The 22,455-nt window shown below is 45.1% G+C and overlaps 1 protein-coding gene across 3 annotated transcripts in view; it reads right to left on the bottom strand.

Annotated features, from left to right (window-relative positions):
* LOC148220230 (guanine nucleotide-binding protein G(q) subunit alpha) overlaps positions 1 to 22,455 on the bottom strand; it is a 250,727-nt gene that overhangs the window by 133,446 nt on the left and 94,826 nt on the right. Inside the window, exon 2 of one of the 3 annotated variants that reach the window (XM_088155630.1) lies at positions 4,215 to 4,338. The exons of the other annotated variants lie outside the window; for them this stretch is intronic. Coding sequence (XP_088011756.1) covers positions 4,215 to 4,338 — 124 coding nt within the window. The remainder of the gene's footprint in view (positions 1 to 4,214; positions 4,339 to 22,455) is intronic. 3 annotated transcript variants of the gene reach the window in all.

Here is a 22,455-nt window from a genome sequence, read left to right as displayed (position 1 = left end):
GTATATAATAAATAGGGTGACATCAGACTGGTGACCTGTCACTAGTGGGGTTCCACAGGGCACCATTTTAGGTCCAGTTCTCTTCAACATTGTCATAAATGCCTTGGACACACAACATAAAGGGATACTAAGCAAGTTCATGGATGATACAGAACTGGAAGAGTCTGTTGACTCCTGTTGGAGGTTGAATTGTTCCCTTTTCTTTCTGTGGAATTTTCTCCCATTGTTATGGTAAGTAATTGTGGCTACACCTTAAAACGACAGATAATGTTCTCTCGTAGGGGGAGGGGGGGGGAACCGGAAAAGGAAAGGTGGACGGGGGGGCTGGAGCGGGCGACTCTCTCTCGCTTGGCTCGTGGAGTGGGAAGACAACCTGGGCTCCGGTCTGGCATCTCCCCTGCCATCCCAGCACTGAGATCCACGCTCCCTGCCTTTGGACATCGCTCTGCTGCTCTCCCATCTCACCCTACTATCTCCGGACACTCTGCTGAGCACCACGACCGGCACCGTGAGGGGGGAGTCACTTTCCCATCCCTCTCACCCCTGGGCCGCGGCCGCCATCACCCAGCCCTCTTCAACTGCGCGGGACCTGCCCTGCCCCCACAGCACCGGTAACTGAGCACAGGGAGACGGCCTGCGGCCAAAAGGGACTGGAGCGGAGCTAGACTGTTATGTTGCCAATTTTTATAGCTGTTGTTGGTTTTTTCTGCCTTGTTAGATATCAGTAAAGAACTGTTACCCTTATCCCCACACCTCCTGCCTGAAGGCTTCTGATTTGGACCTAAAATAATTAACAGGGAGGGGGTTGCATTCCGCATCTCAGGAAAGGGGCTCTTGCCTTTCCTTAGCAGATACCTGTCTTTCAAAGCAAGACAACTCCCTTGAAGGCAGGGACGTCCTGCAGAGACCTTGACAAATTAGAGGACTGGGCAATCACCAGCTGTATGAAGTTTAACAAGGGCAAGTGCCAGGTTCCACACCTAGGACGGGGCAACCCTGGATATACAGACAGACTGGGGAACAAGAGGCTGGAAAGCAGTGCCATAGAAAGGCACCTGGTGGTCCTGGTTGATGGCAAGTAGGATATGAGTCAACAGTGCCCTGGCAGCTAGGAGGGCCAACTGTGTCCTGAGGTGAACCAGGCACAGCATCACCAGCCAGTTATAAGGGAGGTGATTGTCCCACTCTACTCTGCACTGGGGCAGCCTCACCTTGGATACTGTATGCAGTTTTGGTCACCACAATATAAGAAAGATATCAAGCTACTAGAGTGTGGAGACTCTGAAAGGCACTCCCTAGTTAGGGAACACAAGAGGCCTCAATCAGCTGTCCTCTCTTGATAACAAATCCTGTTCTATCAGGCCAAAGCAGCCCCTGTTCTGTTCCCTGGGTCAGCTCCCTGCCCTTTCCCTGTCCCTCAGCCTTTCGGTCACTCCCACCCTGTTTCCCTGTTGGCTCCTATGCCCTAATCCCATCCTTGTAACACCCCCATGTGCCCTGGTAATTGGTCTCAGATGCTTCTTCCCCCGCCCCAGAACCCTTATGTACTTAAAACCCAGACCCTCAGACCAGCCCTTTGCCTCTGAACCCTGGACTGTGCACATGCGTGGCTGAAATAAACATTTCTGTGAAACACCTGCAAAGGCCCTTCCTGCTTCTTTGCCTGCATCCAACAAAATAGTTACCCCGATAACAACACTAGAGTGTGTCCAAAGGAGGGCAATGAAGATGGTGAGGGGCTGTGAGGAGAAGCCATATGAGGAGTAGCAGAGGTCACTTGGTCTGTTCAGCCTGGAGGAAACTGAGGGAAGACCTCATCAAAGTCTACAGCTTCCTTTTGAGGGGAAGAGGAAGGGCAGACACTGATCTCTTATCTGTGATGACCAGTGACAGGACCCAAGGGAAGGGCCTGAAGTTGTCAGGGCATGTTTAGGTTGGATATTAGGAAAAGATTCTTCACACAGAGGGTGGTTGGGCACTGGAACAGGCTCCCCAGGGAAGTGGTCACAGCACCAAGCCTGCCAGAGTTCAAGAAGCATTTGGACAATGCTCTCAGTTACATGGTAGAACTTTTGGAGTGTCCTGCACAGGGCCAGGAGTTGGACTCAATGATCCTTGTGGGTGCCTTCCAACTCAGTATTCTGTGATTCTGTGAAATAGTCTTTGAATAAAAGGTTTGAATACTTTTCCAGCACTCTTCTTCATCTTAAAGTCTATTATATTAATATTTTAGTCCAATGCATTGGCCTCTAACAGCATTGGGCTGCTGAATAGCAAGATGCATGAAATATAGCACAGACTAACACTCAAAATAGCAAGATTCCAATAAAACAGGAAACATTTTGAAGAACACAAGCCTTTCTGTTATTCTATAATTGGTTATGATGAAAAAATAATTCAAAACAGTGCAAAAAAAATGCTTTCCTCAGTTACTGATTTTCTTTATGAACTATAACAGTTCTGGTACCAGTAACATAATACCAAAGACTTATTCTTGTTACTCATTGCATTCTTCTGCTGATGCAATATGATGCCATAATTAGGAGATGGTGACAAATATAGATGTCTGAATTTTGGGTGTGATATAGTTCTGGTTAAGCACATTTAATTCAACTTATCAAGTATCACATTTAATTCAACTTATCAAGTATCTACAAACTCAATTTTCTGAGACAAAATTAATTAATAGTAAAAGTATGCATTGCATTTTTGCTCTTCATAAGGAAAAGATACTGTTGCTTCTTTACACATAGCTTATAAAAGGAATGATTTATATTTTGCACAATACCATCAACTGTAAAGCCTAAAATTATGATACTGTTTTCTGTTTGCTTCCACAGTCACTTAGCACACTTATTTTAACAACCATTGCATTAAAATTCCCTAAAACTCTGAAGCTAATATAACCCCAAACCACCACACACACACAACCCTAATGTGATCAAAGAGATCTAATCACCAAATCCAGAATAGGCAAAACAGGTTGTCATGGCTAAAACCCAGTCAGCAACTAAGCACCACGCAGCCACTCACTGTCCCCTGGTGGAATGGGAGAGAGAACTGGAAGACTAAAAGTGAGAAAACTCATGAGCCAACATAAGGACAATTTAATAGGGAAAACAAAAGCTGTTCATGCAGCAAAACAAGGAATGCATTCACCACCTCCAATTGGAAGTCAGGTGTTCAGCCATCTCCAGGAAAGTAGGGCTCCATTGCATGTAACAGTTACTTGGGGAGACAGAATCACAGAATCACAAGGTTGGAAGAGACCTTCAAGATCACTGAGTCCAACCCATGCCCTAACACCTCAACTAAACCATGGCACCGAGTGCCACATCCAATCTTTTTTTAAACACATCCAGGGATGGTGACTCTACCACCTCCCCGGGAAGACAATTCCAGTACTTTATCACTCTTTCCGTAAAAAACTTTTTCCTAATATCCAACCTCTCTTTCCCTTGACGCAACTTAAGACTGTGTCCTCTCATTCTGTCAGTTGCTGCCTGGAGAAAGAGACCAACCCCCACCTGACTACAACCACCTTTCAGGAAGTTGTAGAGAGTGATAAAGTCACCTCTGAGTCTCCTTTTCTCCAGGCTAAACAACCCCAGATCCCTCAGCCGTTCCTAACAGGGTTTGTGTTCCAAGCCCCTCACCAGTCTCATTGCCCTCCTCTGGATGTGCTCAAGCATCTCAACGTCCTTCCTAAACTGAGGGACCCAGAACTGGACACAGTACTCAAGGTGCGGCCTCACCAGTGCCAAGTATAGGGAAAGAATTATCTTCCTGGTCCTACTGGCCACACTATTCCTGATACAGGCCAGGATGCCGTTGGCCTTCTTGGCCACCAGGGCACACTGCTGGCTTGTGTTCAGTCAGCTATTGACCAGTACCCCCAGGTCCCTTTCTGCCTGGGCACTGTCCAGCCACACCGTCCCCAGCCTGTAATGTTGCAGGGGGTTATTTTGGACAAAATGCAGGACTTGGCACTTGGATTTATTAAACTTAATCTTATTGGACTCTGTCCATCCATCCAACCATTCCAGGTCTCTCCGCAGAGCCCTCCTGCCTTCCAACAGGTCGACACACGCTCCCATCTTAGTGTCGTCTGCAAATTTACTCATGAAAGACTCAATACCCTCATCCATGTTGTCAATAAAAATATTGAACAGAACTGATCCCAGCATAGACCCCTGGGGAACACCACTACTTACTGGCCACCAACTGGGTGCAGCACCGTTCAACATCACTCTCTGGAGCCAGCCCTCCAGCCAGTTCTTAACCCAGCAAAGAGTGCTCCTGTTCAAGACGTGGACTGCCAGCTTTTCCAGGAGTATGCTGTGGGAGACAGTGTCAAAGGCCTTGCTGAAGTCCAAATAGACAACATCCACAGCCATTCCCACATCCACCAGGTGGGTCCTCTGGTCATGAAAGGAGACCAGGTTGGTCTGGCATGACCTGCCCCTCCTAAATCCATGCTGGCTGGGTCTGAGACCCTGGCCATCCTGTAAGTGCTGTGATGACACTCAATATAAACTCTTCCATTACCTTACTGGGTACTGAGGTCACATTGACTGGCCTATAATTACCAGAATCCTCTTTCCTACCCTTTTTGTGAATGGGCATCACATTGGCCAGCTTTCATTCATCTAGAACCTCACCAGTGAGCCAGGACTGTTGGTAAATGATGGAGAGTGGCTTTGCAAGCTCATCTGACAGCTCCCTCATCACCCTGGGATGGATCCCATCTGGTTCCATAGATTTATGAACATCCAAGTGGCTCAGCAGTTCTCTGACTGCCTCCTCCTGGATAACAGGGGGACCATTCTGCTCCCTGAAACCATCTACCAACCCAGGAGGACAGTTGTCCTGAGGACAAGCCATCTTCCCACTAAAGACTGAGGCAAAGAAGGCATTAAGCACTTCGGCCTTCTCCTCATCTGCAGTTACTAAGTTCTCTTCCCGCATCCAGTAGAGAACAAAGGTTGGTCTTACCCTTCCATTTGCCATTAATGTATTTATGAAAGCATTTTTTGTTATCATTTGCAAAAGTTGCCAAATTAAGTTCAAACTGAGCTTTGGCCTCCCTAATTTTTTTCCTACATGACCTAGCAACCCCGTTAAATACTACCTGAGAGACCTGACTGTCCTTCCAAAGATGATACATCTTATTTTTATTCCTAAATTCCTTCAAAAACTTGTTGCCCCATCCAGACTGGATGTTTGCCTCATTGACTCATCTTTTGGCATGCAGGGACAGTCTGTTCCTATGTCCTCAAGATTTCTGTTTTGAAGCACGCCCACCTTTCCTGAACTCCTTTGTTTTTAAGGGCTGCTTCCCAAGGAACTCTCCAAATAAGTCTCTTGTATAGGCCAAAATCTGTCCTCCAGAAGTCCAGTGTAGAAATTTCATTGATGCCCCTCCTTGTTTCATCAAATATTGAAAACTCTCTTAATTTCATGATCACTATGCCCCAAGCAGCCTCCAACCACCACATCTCCCACCAGCCCATCTCTATTTGCAAACAACAGATCTAACATAGTCCTTCCCCTGGTAGGCTCATTCACCAGCTGGGACAAAAAATTGTCCTCCACACACTCTATGAACTTCCTTGTATGCCTCTTTTCTGCTGTATTAAGTTCCCAGCAGATATCTGGTAGGTTAAAGTCACCTACAAGAAAAAGGGCTGGTGATCCTGAAACATTCCTCAGCTGCTTATAGAATAAATTGTCCACCTCTGCTTTCCGGTTGGGTGGAGAATAACAGAGTCTCAGTAGTATGTCAGCCTTGTTGGCCTTCCCCCCTTAATTCTTACCCATAGGCATTCAACTTCATTGTCATTAGTTTCAATATCCATGGCATCAAAAGCCTCCCTAATATAAAGGGCCACCCCTCCACCTCTTCTCCCTTTTCTGTCTCTTCAGAAGAGCTTGTAGCCATCCAGTGCAGCACTCCAGCTGAGTCATCCCACCACGTTTCCGTGATGGCAACTACATCATAGCTTTTCTGTTGTAATCATAGCTTTGCTGAGACAAAATGCCATAACTCTGAGAATCCCCCTCTTCCTTCTTCTTCCCTCAGCTTTATATGCTGAGCATGACCCAATATGGTATGGAATATTCCCCTTTGGTCAGTTTTCCCAGCTGTGTCCCTTCCCACCTTTCTGTGCATCCCCAGCCTACTGGCTGGTGGGGTGGGATGAGAAGCGAAAAAGGCTGTGACACTGTGCAAGTGATGCTTATCAATAACTAAAACATCTCTGTATTATCAACACTCTTTTTCTGCATAAATTCAAAACACAGCCCCATATTAGCTCCTGTGAAGAAAATGAACTGTAGCTCAGGCAAAATCAGCACAGGTGTTTAGTGAAAAAACCTTAATTTGATACCCTGCTGAGAAATAACTGTCATTCTTAAGGAATAATGACTTAATGAGATTATCTGAACACTGGAGAAACATTACTGAATACACTTATTCAGGTGTTAACCCTGACCTTAAAAGTAGGTTTGACATTTCAACCTGCATCTCAACTATATCACTACTGTTATATTGTCAAATCCTCTCCAAAGCATATTTATGTATATTTCCTCTCACTGGGATAGCTTTATATGAGAGTTCTAATTTTCATTCCTTTCCCAAGGGGAAAGAAATCATACAACACAGTTCTCATGTAGTTCAATCTAGCATTGCAGGAAGCAAAGAAAACTTACATTAGAATGTGAAACGGACATAATTTGATTTTATGTAGAAAAGACTTCTATATATGGCATCTGTTTCAGCACACCCAGACAGTTGTACCATCTGCTTGGGATGCATTCATAAAAGGCTGTTTTCTACTGGCTAACCTAGCTAGTAAATGACAGAAATTAAAAAAGACCTACTGGATTGCATAAATTAATTGCAGTGAAACTTAAGAAAGCAGTTCTCTTAATAAAGCCAGTCTCAATGAATAATATTAAAAATATTGTTGCTGCAGTTTTATTTATCAGATGGGTAAAGCACCATGCACGCTGCTGATTCATATGGTATTCAAGAACAGCACACAGAAAGCTCTGCATAAAGACCACAAAAGATGATAAGCATTCAAGAAGGGACAGATAGGGTTCTTAGAAACTTCCTGAAGGTAGTTTAGAAACTACCTGAATACTCTGTTCTCCCTTGCAGACAACCCACTGTGCAAGAGACTCCTTTGCAACCCCTGAAAAATCTGTCCATTCACATATTCAATTTCCTCATGTATATCCTTAAAAACCTTTTCCCACAAGCAAATTTGAAACTGAGAAGTAACTCCAATTTTCTTTTAGAAAAATCTATTTTATACAGTCAGCCACAGTATAAACATATACTAGTCAAATGGTGTCCATATTTTTTAGTGATATCTCAGTCCAATACTGTTAGTACCTGCATTACCACAGAACCAGTTGACCTTTTTGCTATAGATAAGGGTTTAAAAAACACATGCAAATTTTGAAATGGCAGGGAGCTGAAAAAAACTTTTTAAAAAAGATAATAAGTGGTGAAATTAATTTTTTTTCCCAAATTGTTACTGTACATCTAAATTAAATGTTCTGCAAACTACTTTTGAAAAATATTAAAACATTTCCTTTCAGACTGACTGCAAGAGAATCTATAAAATTATATTGAGTTTGCACAGCAAGGTTTTGGTAGCAGAGGCAGTACAGTGATGGCTTCTGTGAGAAGCTGCCAGAAGCTTCCCCTATGTCTGATAGAGCCAATGCCAGGCGGCTCACATATACGCACTGCTGGCCAAGGCCATGCTAATCAGTAACAGTGGTAGCAACTCTGGGATAACGTATTCCAAAAGTGAAAAAAAAACTGCTGCACACAGCAGCCAGAAAAGAGGAGTGAGGATATGAGAGGAACAAGTCTGCAGGCCCCAAGGTCAGTGGAGAAGGAGGGGCAGGAGGTGCTCCAGGCACTGGAGCTGAGATTCCCCTGTAGCCCATGGTGAAGACCATGGTAAGGCAGCTGTGCCCCTGCAGCACATGGAGGTTCATGGCAGAGCAGAGATCCTCCTGCAGCCTGTGGAGGAGACCCATGCCAGAGCAGGTGGATATGCAAAGGAGGCTGTGACCCTGTGGGAGTTCATGCTGGAGCAGGGTCCTGACAAGGACCTCTGGACCCATGTAGAGAGGAGTTCACGCTAGAGCAGTTTGCTGGCAGGACTTGTGACCCTGCTGGGGACCCATGTTGGAGCAGACTGTGCCTGAAGGACTGTACCCTGTGGAAGGGGCTCCTGCTGAAGAAGTTTGTGAAGAACTGCAGCTTGTGGGAAGGACTCATGTTGGAGAAGTTCATGGAAGACTGTCTCCTGTGGGATGGACCTCACGCTAGAGCAGAAGAATGGGAGGATGAAGGAACAGAGAAACGACGTAATGAACTGACCACAACTCTAAACCCCCTGCTGCTGCTCAGGGGAAGGAGGAATCAAAAACTGGGAATGAAGTTGAACCTGGGAAGAATGGAGAGTTGGGGGGAAGGTGTTTTAAAATTTGGTTTTATTTCTTATTATCCTTTTATGACTTGATTGGTAATTAATTAAATTAATTTCCCGAGCCAAGTCTGTTTTGCCCATGATGGTAATTGGTGAGTGATCTCTGCCTGTCCTTAACTCATGAGCTGTTGGAATTTGTCTGCATCCGTCTTGCCACTTCATCCCTAGGAACTGAATTTCCTGGGCAGGCCATTGACTTTACTTTGTGTGATGGCAAAATCCACTTTCAGGAGAATCTGGATTATTTTCTTCCCTTTCTCAAAAACTTCCTCTTCCATGTTCCCCCATACAATGATGTCATCAATGTATTGCTAGTGTTCTGGAGCCTCACCCTTTTCCAGTACAGGCAGAATCAGTCCATGGAAAATGGTTGGACTGTGCTTCCACTCCTGGGGCAGTCAATTCCAAGTACACTACGCACTCCTCCAGGTGAAAGCAAACTGTGTCCTGTGCTCTGCTGCCAGAGGAATGGAGAAAAATGCATTAACAATGTCAGTAGTGGCACCACTTTGCTGCCTTGGACTCCAGTTCATACTGAAGTTTGAGCATGTCTGTCCTGGCAGCACTCAGTGATAGTGTGACTTGATTCAAGCCACAATAGTTCAGTTAGTCTCCATTCTCCATTAGATTTATGCACAGGCCAAATGGGGCTGTTGAAGAGTGAGTGAGTCTTACTGACAAGTCTCTGGGTCTCCAGTTCATGGATCATCTTATGGATGGGAATTACATAGTCTTGGTTTGTGCAGTATTGTGGACGATGCACTGCTCTTATGGCAATCAGTACAAGATGTTCTTCAACCAACAGGAGTCCTACTGCAGAAAGTTTCTCTGAGAGACTAGGCAGAGTGTTCAACTGTCTAATGCCTTTTGTCTCCACTGCAGCTATCCCAAAAGCCCACCTGAGTCCTTTTGGGTCTTTGAAATAACCACTACAGAGGTAATCTATACCAAGGATGCACAAAGCCTCTGGACCAGTCACAATAGGGTGGATTTTTCCCCTCCTTGCCAGTCAAGCTCACCTCAGCTTCAAACAAAGTAAAATGCTGAAACCCCTCTGTCACCCCAGTAATAGAAACAGGTTCTGCCGTTGTGGTTTGACACTGGCCAAACACTCACAAAAGTTGTTGGCTTACCTTCTCCTGCTACAGTTGGGTCAGAGGAGAGGAAAAAAATTAACGAAGGGCTCCTGAGTTGAGATAAGGACAGGGAGAAAAAAACACTCTAAGGGCAAAACAGGTTCAAATTTAAAGGTGTAAAGTAAATTTATTATTAACAGTCAGAGGAGGATAATGAGAAGTAAAATAAGCCTTTAAAACACCCTTTTCCCTCCCAGTCCCTCCCTCCCACTGACAGTGCAGGAAGACAGGGCATGGGGGTTTTAGTCAGTTTGTCATTCCAGATCTTTTTCTGTTTGTTCAGGGAGAGGAGTCTTTTTTCTGCTATGCCATGGGGTCCCTCCCACGGGCAAACAGTCTTCCCAAAACTGTTGTGGCATGGGTGACTTGTCCATGGGGTGCAGTCTTTTAAGGATAGGCTGCTCTAGTTTGGAAGTAAAGGTTCTCTATCTCTGGAAGCAGGGACCCTCTCTCTCTATTCAGGTCTCCCACTGGGTCACAGCTTTCCTTGGCATCCACCCACTCTGGGGTGAGCACTTTTCCCACAGGCTGTGAGTGGATCTCTGCATCCCCCATGGACTTCGTGCATTACAGGGGGACAGTTTGTGTCACCATAGTCATTACGGCTTGCAGAGGAATCTCTGCTCTGATGCTTGGAGCACCTCCTCCCCCTCCTTCTTTTCCACTGACCTTGGTGCTGCCATGTTGTTTTCCCTCACATGTTCTCACTTCCTCCTCTTCTCTGATCAGAAGAAAAACTGCTGCCAGTAGGCACTGTTGGAAGCAATATAACTTTTAATTTTTATTTTGCCTGTCTAGTGAGGCTTAACTTGACTTTGCCTTGGGGAAAGGAATTTTCTCTATTTTTTTAAGAGATATAGCATCACTATAAGGAGATGGGTTTAGCATACCAACAGACTGGGAGTAGCCCAAAGATACCCAGAAAGATAAAAGGCCATCAATGGAACATCATCTGGTCCAGAAAAGACTGATAAGAAAATCGAAGAATGAAGATCTAATTAACATTGGAGGTGAGGAAATTCGGATCCAATGGGAAACTGAATACTGGGGGTTGCTCAACTTTGGACCAATGAACTTTGAAACAGTGCATCTCTGGGTTTTGACTGTATAAAGTTTGGGGGAAAATCCTGCAAAAACATGTGTGTCTGGAATATTTTCCTTAGCACATCCTGGCCAGATAATAAAGTAATGCCTCAACTCTCTAACTTAAAAATGTTGGAGGGTTTTTTGTTTTTCCTTCAGTTTCAGTGACAGCACCTCCGCCAACAAGCTCCACCAATCCAAAGGTTTCTGCAGGATCCCACAATGCTGAGAGGCCGATGCCATCCAGGCACCACATCAGGGAGCTGCCTGCCATGTTCTCACCACCAGCCACACGGCCATGCCACCACCGCACAGGCAGTGGCAGCCACCGTGGCACTGGCGCTACTCAACATCTCTCTTCATGTGGGACGCCGGGAAGAAGAACCAGCTGCTACCGCCCCTCTGCCCACAGTGCAGCCAGCTAGGGGTTGCCAGGCAAGCAAGGCCCAATGTTGTGCGCCGCACCAGGAATGGCCCCTGGCAACAGCGCTTTGCCACCTACTGGAAAAAACTTCAAGTGCGCTGTTTTGATTTTCTTCTTAAATATGTTATCACAGAGGCATTACCAACATCTCTAATTGGGCCAGAAGCATGTCCATCTTCAGAACCATCAGATTGGTTCTGTCAGACATGGTGGGAATTTCTAGTAGCTTCTCACAGAAGCCACTCCTGTGCCCCCCCCCCCCCACTACCAAAAAAAGGCTGTGCCAAATCAACACATGTCCCAATGATATTGGAGTACACTGTGTGCCAGTGTCAACCAAAGCCTTGTATTTTTGTGGTTCTGATGTGCCAGGCCATTGTAGTCACACAGTCCAATAGACTCGATTTTCCCTGGCCTCTACCTGGCTAGAGGCAGGGCTCCTCTAGTTCTGGCTATTGTTCCCTCCCTGAGCATACATTCTGGAGGTTCCTTGAAGGGGATCTGACATGTCATCCTGCCTTCTGTTATGTCTAGCAGCTTGGTCGCAAGACTCTGGAGATACATTCATTCTGGTAGGACTCCTTTTGTTAGTAGCTTCCTCATTTAGCTTATGCACCTGTTCTGTAAGGACAAAAGTGGGTTTTTCATCCCATCTTCTCTCTTCCCCATTTTCACACAGGAGGAACCATGGGTTGGCTCATGGAGTGTACCTCCTCTCCCTGGCTAGGCAATGTCTGCTTCTGATAACAGGGGCTCTGGTCTGTACTGATGAGACTTGGAAAGCTTTAAGCTCCTTCCTGAGTTTCTGATGGGTCTCTTCAATCCTGTTTTCCAATTTCTGCATACACTTGGTCAAGTCTGTTTCCACAGCCAGAATTTGGGCTCTTGTCGAGGCATGGACAATGTCTTCATACGTCTGGAGCCTTCTTGTTATAGAATCACAGAATTAACTAGGTTGGAAAAGACCTTTAAGATAATCAAGTCAAACCTATGACCTAAGACCACCTTATCAACTAAACCATGGCACTGAGTGCCACGTCCAGTCTTTTTTTAAACACGTCCAGGGACAGTGATTCCACCACATCCAAGGGCAGCCTATTTCAAAGCCGAACCACTCTTTCTGTGAAGAATTTTTCCCTGATGTCTAACATAAACTTCCTCTGGTGCAGCTTAAGACTCTTCTTTCATTCTGTCAGTGGTTGCCTGGGAGAAGAGACTGACCTCCACTTGACTACAACCACCTTTCAGGTAGTTGTAGGAACTGATAAGGCCACCCCTAAGTTTCCTTTTTTTTCCAGGCTAAACAACCCCAGCTGCCTCAACCGTTCTTTATAGGGCTTCTGTTCCAGGCCCTTCATCAGCCTTGTTGCCCTCCTCCGGACAAGTTTGAGCATCTCAACGTCCTTCCTAAACTGAGGGACCCAGAACTGGACACAGTACTCAAGGTATGGCCTCACCAATGCTGAGTACAGGGGAAGAATGACCTCACTGCTCCTGCTGGCCACACTATTCCTGATACAGGCCAGGATGCCATTGGCCTTCTTGGTCACCAGGGTATGCTGCTGGCTCATGTTCAGTTAGCTGTCGATCAGTACCCCAGGTCCATTTCTGCCTGGCCGGTCTCCAGCCACTCTGTACCCAGACTGTAGTCCTGCAGGGGGTTGTTTTGGCTAAAGTGCAGGACTTGGCACTTGGACTTGTTAAACCTCGGATTGTTGGACTCGGCCCATCCATCCAGCCTGTCCAGGTCTCTCTGCAGAGCCCTCCTATCATCCAGCAGATCAACACACTCTCCCAGCTTGGTGTCATCTGCAAATTTGCTGATGGCAGATTCAATCCCCTCACCCAGATCATCAATAAAGATATTAAACAGGAGAGGGTGCAATACTGATCCCTGGGGGACACCACTAGTAACTGGCCGCCAACTGGATGCAGCACCATTCACCACCACTCTCTGGGCCCGGCCATCCAGCCAGTTCTTAACTCAGCAAAGAGTGCTCCTGTCCAAGCTGTGGGCTGCCAGCTTTTTCAGGAGTATGCTGTGGGAGACAATGTGAAAGGCCTTGCTGAAGTCCAGGTAGACAGCATCCATAGCTTTCCTCGCATCCACCAGGTGGATCACCTGGTCATAAAAGGAGATCAGGTTGGTCTGATACACTGGCCATCCTGTAGGTGCCATGTGATGGCACTCAAGATGATCTGGTCCATAATCTTGCCAGGCACTGAGATTAGGCTGAAAGGCCTGTAGTTTCTCAGATCCTCCTTCCATCCCTTCTTGTGGATGGGCATCACATTGGCCAGCCTCCAGTCATCTGAAAACTCCCTGGTTAGCCAGGACTGATGATAAATGATGGAGAGCAGCTTCGGAAGTTCATCTGCCAGCTCCCTCATCACCCTCGGATTGATCTCATCTGGTCCCATGGATTTGTGAGCATCTAAGTGGCTCAGCAGTTCTCTGACTGCCTCCTCCTGGATAACAGGGGGACCATTCTGCTCCCTGACACCATCTACCAGCCCAGGAAGACAGTTTTCCTGAGGACAATCTGTCTTTCTGTTGAAAATTGAGGCAAAGAAGGTGTCAAGTACCTCTGCTTTTTACTCATCTGCAGTTACTAAATTCCCTCCTGCATATAATAGAGAATGAAGGTTGTCTTTGCCATTTCTTTTGCCAATAATGTGTTTATAAAAATATTTTTTATTATCCTTCACAGAAGTGACCAGATTGAGCTCTCACTGGGCTTTTGCCTCTCTAATTTTTTCTACATGACCTAACAACTCCCTTAAGCATTTCCTGAGGTACCTGATCCTCATTCTATAGGTGATACACCCTCTTTTTTTCCCTTAGTTCCTTCAAAAGCTCCTTGCCCATCCAGGCTGGACATTTTCCTCATCAGCTAATCTTTTGGCATGCAGGGACAGTCTGTTCTTGTGTCCTCAAGATTTCTGTTTTGAAGCACACCCACCTTTCCTGAACTCCTTTGTTTTTAAGGGCTGCTTCCCAAGGAACTCTCCAAATAAGTCTCTTGTATAGGCCAAAGTCTGTCCTCCAGAAGTCCAGTGTAGAAATTTCGTTGATGCCCCTCCTTGTTTCATCAGATACTGAAAAACTCTTTAATTTCATGGTCACTATGCCCCAGATGGCCTCCAACCACCACATCTCCCACCAGCCCTTCTCTTTGCAAACAACAGGTCTAACATAGTCCTTCCCTTGGTAGGCTCATTCACTAGCTGGGACAAAAAGTTGTTCTCCACACACTCTATGAACCTCCTAGACCGCCTCTTCTCTGCTGTGTTGAGTTCCCAGCAGATATCTGGTAGGTTAAAGTCACCTACAAGAAAAAGGGCTGGTGGTCCTGAAACATCCTCCAGCTGCTTGTAGAATAAGTTATCCACCTCTTCATCCTGGTTGGGTTCTCTACAACAGACTCCCACCAGGATGTCAGCCTTGTTGGCCTTCCCCCTGATTCTCACCCGTAGGAACTCGACCTTATCATCATTAATTTCAATTTCCATGGCATCGAGAGCCTCACTAATATAAAGAGTCACCCCTTCACCTCTTCTCCCTTGCCTGTCTCTTCTGAAGGGCTTGTAGCCATCCATCACAGCACTCCAGTTATGCGAGTCGTCCCATCACATTTCCATGATGGTGACTACATCATAGCTTTCTTGCTGTACCATGGCCTCCAGCTCCTCTTCTTTGTTACCCATGCTGTGTGCATTAGTGTACGTGCACTTCAACTTGGCTGCTGATTTCACCCCTGACTCTGGCTTACTACCTCTGGGCTTCTTTCTGGAGAGCCTGGTTTAATCGCCTTCCTCCTTTGAACCTAGTTTATAGCCCTCTAAATGAGTCCTGCCAATTCATGGGCTAGAATCCTTTTGTCCTTATTAGACAGATGGAGCCCATCTGGGTCTAGCAGGCCAGGTGCCATAAAAGTTGCCCCATGATCAAAGAACCCAAAATTCTGCTGATGGCATCAACCCTTGAGCCACTTTTTGATAATGTGGGTTCTCCTGTTTCTTTTGTCATTTGTCCCTGCTGTCGAAGGGACTGAGAAGAACACCACTTGTGCTTCTGCCCCATCAACCAATCGACCCAGAGCCTTGAAGTCCCTTTTAATTGCCCTGGTGCTCTTCTTTTCAGTCTCATCACTGCCTGGAGTATCAGCAGTGGGTAATAATCAGAGGGCTGAATCAGCTAAGGGAGTGTCCCAGTGATATCCTGTACCTGGGCCCCAGGGAGGCAGCAGACTTCCCTGTGGGATGGGTGTGGTCAACATATGGGGCCCTCTGTTCCCCTCAGAAGGGAGTCACTTACTACTCTTCTTTTCTTTTTAATACTAGAGATAGTGATCCATCTGACAGACAAAGTGCAATTGGGAGGCTCTCCAGGCAGATAATTTTCTTTGATGTCATCTGGCTGACCCTCCTCATCCAGGGCCTTATACCTATTCTGAAGTGGCACCTGGGTAGGTGATGGGGGTTAGGATGTATTTTTATTAACTCCCTGAGTAGGGACCCATTTCCACTCCATCTTCTAGGTCTCCTCCTTCTGCCTGATGGTAATAGGCATGGGAATCCTCCGATTCCTGGTAAGCTTCTCTCAGGGATGGAAGGGTGATACTCCACCAGTCTATTTCCCTTTCACTTTCACTAATACTCCTTAGTCTTTTTACTTCCTCCTTAAGATCCACCACCAAACAGAGCAGATCATTCACCTGTTTACACCGCATGCAGGCATCTTTTGCACCATCCCCTGGTACTACTGACAGGCTCAAACACTCCTTGCAGGAAGGGGTCTTGACAGATGTGTCCTTCTTGAGGGGTTCTGTTTGGGTTGGTACGCTTTTACTAGCTATAGCTTTTGATCATTTGGAGACCACTGGTGAGAACAAAAAACCCAAAACCAACCAAGCAACCAAAGCCCCAACACAAAATAAAACCCCACTACCAGGAGGATGGCTGCAACCCTATCTGCTTGCCCTGCCTGCGCAAACTGCTGTGCAAAGCCTCCAAAGACATGCCACACCCCTGTTTGCCCACTCTAGGTCATCTGCTTCCTAAAGCCTTCTTTAAATCATCTACAATGGGCGGAGAAAGCCCCTCCCTGTGCCTGAATGGCTAACAAGAGGAAGCCATAGTACCCACTGTCTTGTTTTCCTCATTCCAATGCAGCAATGCTAGGAAATGGGAGTATGCCTGTATCATGCGAGTTTGAGCCACATCAGTGTTGTACATTTTACCAGGTCTGGAATCTTAGTGGTTTTGTTGTCATTTGAGAAAAGGATTTCTAGCACAGCCCATTCTCAGAAGCATTGAATTCATTGCTCCATGGTCTTCTGAGGGCTTTGCTGCAGCTGGAGATCTTCTGGGCAAAGGTATCTCTCCTTCACAATGGCCAAGAGTTGTGCCCAGAGGCTGAGGGGTTCGGACCTCCTCACAATCCCCTGGTTGATACTCATGACACAGCAGAGATCCCAAGTGCCTTGCTTTAATACCATCCAAAAGTGAACCATCACCTGCAGTGTACCAGACTCAGATCAACAAGCTCAATATAGATTTGTCGTGTTGTCGGGTGAGGTCTTTCCTGAGATTGCAGAGACTTTCTAAGGATGAAGATTCGGTGACTATTTCTGGTTGTGATTCCTCTGCTTCCTGTGAGGGTCCTGCATCCCCGTTATCATCCATTGGGTGGAATGGATTTGGTCTTATAGTTCCTTTTCTGGATGGGGGCAACTGCTATTGGCTTAGTCTGCCCTTCTGGTTTAATTGCAGCATGAGTGACCATGGTGTCCTCCGATTTGTTCTCCTTACCCTCTGGCTGTAGGTGCTGCTATATGGTATTGAGCAGTGTGTGATAAGCATTAGCCAGAACCCAGCACAGTGCAATGAGCTGTCCCTCTTTGAAGCTGTCATTGCAATTTTCTTTCAGATATTTCTCTACCTCAGCTGGGTTCTGAAATTGTTCAGGGGTGAAATTCCAAACTATCAGGGCTGAGTTTTTCTTCAGAACCTGGCCTATATTCTCTCACATCCCATGCCACTCTGGATTTTCCACCACTGGGGCAGATCTCTGAGCAACCACCCTGGAAATCTCAGCCCTGATTCTAAATGTGTTGTAGTCCATATAGAGGAGAGTTAACAGAATTAACAACAAAAACATGGTGTCTTTAAGATCCAAAAGGAAATGAACATTCTCAAAAGGTGATGTGTCAGACCTGAAGAGGGAGAAGGACATAAAAGTCTGGGAAAAATTATCCCCTACTTTTCTTCCAACAGGCTGGAGGTGATTATTACTAAACCCCCAGAAGTCGCATCTGAGACCAGGACAAACAAAACAGCACACATCTCACTGCCTCTGATATTATCTTAACATAAACTGATATCACAGAGTGTATCAACAATGCAATCTTGGTTTGTGTCCCCGATCTGAAAAAGAACCGTATCCCGGGCAAATTGTACCATATATATGGAGATGTATATAATCCTAGGTGCCAGAGACCCGTGATTAAATGGGGCAGCATGTTGGCCGGTGAGTTCTGTATCAAATATAAAATGTTCCAGACAAAATTGTAATTTTTCCACTTTCTCTCTCATGCCCCTTAAGTTGGGTGCCAAATTTGTCTTGGTTTGAGACAAATTAAAGACAACACTCTGGAATGAGTTGCCTCCTTTTATAGGTTCAAACAAATCCCTTTCCACCAATGAGGAATGAATACAAGTAGATATAAGTGAAACAGTAAGAGTTTACTAGCAAGTGAAATAGCAACACGCAAAATCCCCAAAACAACCAAACCAGTAAATAACTGCTAGATAAAACATTGCTAAATCTCGTGGAGTCCCCTGAAGAACAGAGACCCAAAATGCCGGGCACATCCTCCCAAGATGGCGCTCCACAATCAAGCATGTGGTTAGAAGGACAAAGGGAAAGACAGTGTCAGTCTTCCCCCCATGTCCCCCTCCACTCTGCTTATCTCCCTGACTTCTTGAGCTCCAACTGGTATTTTCTGGATCAAGGGCTAGAAACTCACAGAGGGACTTCACCTTCCTTGCAGCAGGAGATGACAGGAGCAGGCAAAGCAAGGTGGCTGGGCTGGGGCAGCTCATGGTCTTCTCCCCTTGGCTGGGCACCAATGGTGAGCTAGACTGGCTTGCTGGAGTGGGGGCCACCCTGCTCATCACTGTGTCAACAGTTGGGCACCTGCGGAATTTGCCCCAAGGCAGTCTCTCCAAGTTGAGAAAAAAAACCCAAAAAGAGAGTCAAAAAAGAAAAAGTGTCTGTCCGTGCTGCCTCGGCTCTATAGCAAGAAACCAAGAGTCAAACCAAACAACCAAGAAAGAGAGAGCTCTGCCTAAGGCAAAACCCAAGAAACCAGCAAGGCAAAAGTCACGAGTCAAAAAAAGGAGTGAGCTGCCTGGGAAAGAGCAGACTTTAAAAGAACCTGCCCAACCATCCTCTGACCTCGTGATTCTGTTTCTTGCTGCACTGCTGGTCCTTAAAGAGACAGTAAGAATTTTTGGGCACAGATAGATATGGAAGACAATAACATTTTGGGTTACCCATGGCATGAGCATTTTGTTATATTTTCTCTCCCTTGTCCAGCTGAGGAAAGGGAGTGATAGAGCAGCTTGGGTGGACGCCTGGCATCTAGTCAGGGTCAATCCACCACAAATATCCAGTATATTTTGTGCTTTTTTGAACAGCTTTATTTTCAATCCTTTAATGTTTTAAATTTTAAAATACCAAGGGAGTTTTAAAGTTTCAAGCTGACAGAGAAAGTAGAGGAAAGGAAAGGCAGAAAAAAAGAACCGAATGAAACCCAGAAAGTACTGGTTTCATGGGGAAAAATAATTAAAAGCCTTACCGCAAAAGATTTCAGCTTTCAAAAGTCCCTTTTCAATCCAGAGTTTGAATGAAGCCAGCTTTAAAAAAATGCATAGGAACATCAAAGAAAACATTTAAAAAGTATAAAAAAGGTTTCTTAAAAATACAAATATTTCATGCCAGAAAACACACAATTTTATCAGATTACATGTTGTGAGTTAAGTAAAAAACCCCACCCTTCAAGAACTTAAAATTATACAAGATTCTTCCTATTTGACTGTGATATGTGCCTTTAAGTTTAGCTTTCAGAGACCAGTCCAATGAAATTATTCTGGCCTTTTTACCTTTATTACCAAATGATATAGCAACATATGACATGATGGCTTAGACATAGAAATGGAGGGTGCTGGGGTTTTTTTAATGGAATATCATAATGATTCTAACTCTTAATAAAAATCATAACAGTAAGGAAAACTCTTCCAAACCAAACTATTCACATCTTTTCAGTTTTTAAAAAAGAAGATTGATAACATATTACCTTTGCATCTACACCCAGTTCAAAAGAAATACTGAAATACATTGCAGAAAAGTTCTGTTATGTCAGAACACCTGTTAAGATATTTAGATGAGACAGGAAGCCTGTTTCTGCACAACTATAAGTTCTAATGTAGTGCGAGTGCACCCTGCAGGTGTAAAAGCTGTTCATGTTTTGTACTCAGCAGATTTGTGTTTTAAATGATCCTTGAAGGATCTTTGAATTATTGGTGCTACTATATTTCTCCAATGTCAAGCATCTAGTTGAGCAGAACCAGCAGTAAAGAATTGTGGTGGGTTGACCTTGGCTGGATGCTAGGTGCCCAAAGTCCCTCTATCACTCCCCTCTTCAACTGGATAGAGGAGAAAATATAATGAAAAGCTCATGGGTAGAGATAAGGGCAGGGAGAGATCATTCACCAAATACTGTCATGGGCAAAACAGAGTCAACTTAGGGAAATTAGTTTATTACCAATCAAATCAGAGCAGGATAATGAGAAATAAAACCAAACCTTAAGAACACCTCCCTCCCACCTCTCCCTCCTTCCTGAGCTTAATGTTACTAACAATTTTCTCTATGTCCTCCCCCAGCAGTGTAGGGGGACAAGAAATGGAGGTTGTGGTCAGTTTGTCACACATTGCTTCTGCTGCTCTTTCCTCCTCAGGGGGAGGACTCCTCACACTCTTCTCCTGTTCCAGTGCAGGTCCCTTCCACAGGGTGAAGTCCTTCAGGAACAGGCTGCTCCCAATGTGACTACCCTTCAGTTTCACAAGTCCTGCCAACAAACCTGCTCCAGTGTGAGGTCCTCTCCACAGGTCCACAGGTGCTGCCAGGACCCTGCTCCAGCACAGCCTTCCCACGGGGTCACAGCCACCTTCAGGCATCCATCTGTTTCAGTGTGGGTCCCTTCCAAGAGATGCAGTCCTTCAGAAACAGACTGGTCCAGCATGATTCCTCCACGAGGGTCACAAGTCCTTCCAGCAAATATGCTCCAGAGTGGGCTTCTCTCTCCAAACGTCCTGCAAGGACCCTGCTCCAGCACAGGCTTCCCACAGGCTTACAGACTCCTTCAAGCATCCACCTGCTCCAGTGTGGGTCTCCTCCATGGGCTGCAGGGGGATCTCTGCTCCCCCATTGACCTCCCTGGGATGCAGGGGCACAGCTGCCTCACCATGGTCTTGTACCATGGGCTGCAGGGGAATCTGAGCTCTGGCGCCTGAAGCGCCTCCTGCCCCTCCTTCTCCACTGACCTTGGGGTCTGCGGAGTTGTTTCTCTCACATATTCTCACTCCTCTCTCTGGCTGAAATTGCTGTTGCACAGGTTTTTTTTCCTGCTTAAATATGTTATCCCAGAGGTGATAGTACCATTGCTGATGGGCTTGGCCTTGGCCATCAATGGGTCTCTGTTGAAGCTAGCTGGCATTGGCTCTATCAAATACAGGGGAAGCTTCTGGCAGCTTCTCACAAAAGCCACACCAGTACCTCCCCCCTAGCAAAACCTTGCCATGCAAACCCAATACAAGAATAAACTACTGGACTACCAGAAAAATAATTGAACAAACATTAATAGAAAGGAGCGCACAAAAATTTGATTTCCATTTTATTCTAAACCTCTTAACAAATTTAAAACAACATAGTGTGGCCCTATAAATAGTACAGTTAGAAAAAAACATTTGCTGTCAGACTTTCCAAAGTCAAGGTGATGCTTCTTTTCTACAACATACACAGCACATCCTCTGTAGATTACAAATAGATATAGACTAGGTAGGAAAAATATGATCAAACAAAATCCAATGTCAATAATTTTGATCTCTATGCTTTTCTTTTTTTTGGATCAACAGAAATAAAAACATAAAAATAGTCATGAAATGGTGCAATTGGCACCCCAAAGACTGCTATGGGATTCACCAGGGTTACACAACTGCAGTGTTAATACCTCTTTACTCCAGTGCATGTTTCCATTCTGTCTCCACCCAGTATATGTCTGTACCAGAGTCCAGAAAGGAAACAAGTGTGCCCAAGACCTTTTTTATGTTCCAGTGAGAGTTACTTTTTTGTACAACCTGTAAAATCGATGGCACTTGGTTCTCTGGTCCAAAAAAAATAGCTGGATAAGGACTGAATGCAAGATGCAAAGAAAGTATGCACACACCAAGAGTGCTCATTTTTCTGCTTGTACAGCAACAATACATACTGAGAGCATATGTTCTCAAAACAAGGGTCATAGCTTATTAAAGAAAATAAAATCTAAAAATAGAGGAACATCTTCAAACAACTACTTGTCACAAAAGTTACATTTTGAAAATATTCAAGAAAAACTCCAAATTTGCAAAACATGTATATGCAATCTATAGCTACACTGTATACAAATTAGCTAACAAGGTTAACTAAAACAAAACAAGCCAAATTTAAACTCTGCCCTATTGGTCACATGAAGAAAAATGCCAAGTCATCGACCTGAAACAAACTTAATTAGCATGAAAATACCTTAATCATAACAATTTTTTCACAGTATTACTTACCCCAGGGAAGGCATATATTTCATGAACTCTAATGCACATGAGAATTAGAGAAGTGAAAGAAGGGATTCAAAGCAACTGTCTCAGTTACCCTTTCACTGAATACTAATCTCTGTTCTGTCAAACTGAAGACTGTTTACAGATGCCACTTGCTCATAAGAAATCATTTTCTTCTTATCCAATATCTCAGGTCCATCATAATAATAAATAATCTACAGAAACCAGTCAAAATGTATATACTTCTTTTCCAAAATTGAGACAGGCAACAGAGGCTTTGCCCTTTAATTCTGGAAAAGCATATTGTCAAAACAAAATTAGCACCAATAATGTCATACCTAAGATTTTTCTTTGCCCACCTCCTGTTCCATAAATAAAACACTGGTCCTTTGTCTCATGCCTCACCTTTAGGTGGTCACC

The sequence above is a fragment of the Sturnus vulgaris genome, chromosome W (assembly GCF_052056855.1).
Source record: "Sturnus vulgaris isolate bStuVul1 chromosome W, bStuVul1.hap1, whole genome shotgun sequence".
NCBI lineage: Eukaryota > Metazoa > Chordata > Aves > Passeriformes > Sturnidae > Sturnus > Sturnus vulgaris.
The sequence above is the reverse complement of the archived record's forward strand: the minus strand, read 5'-3'. Positions and strand labels throughout refer to the sequence as shown.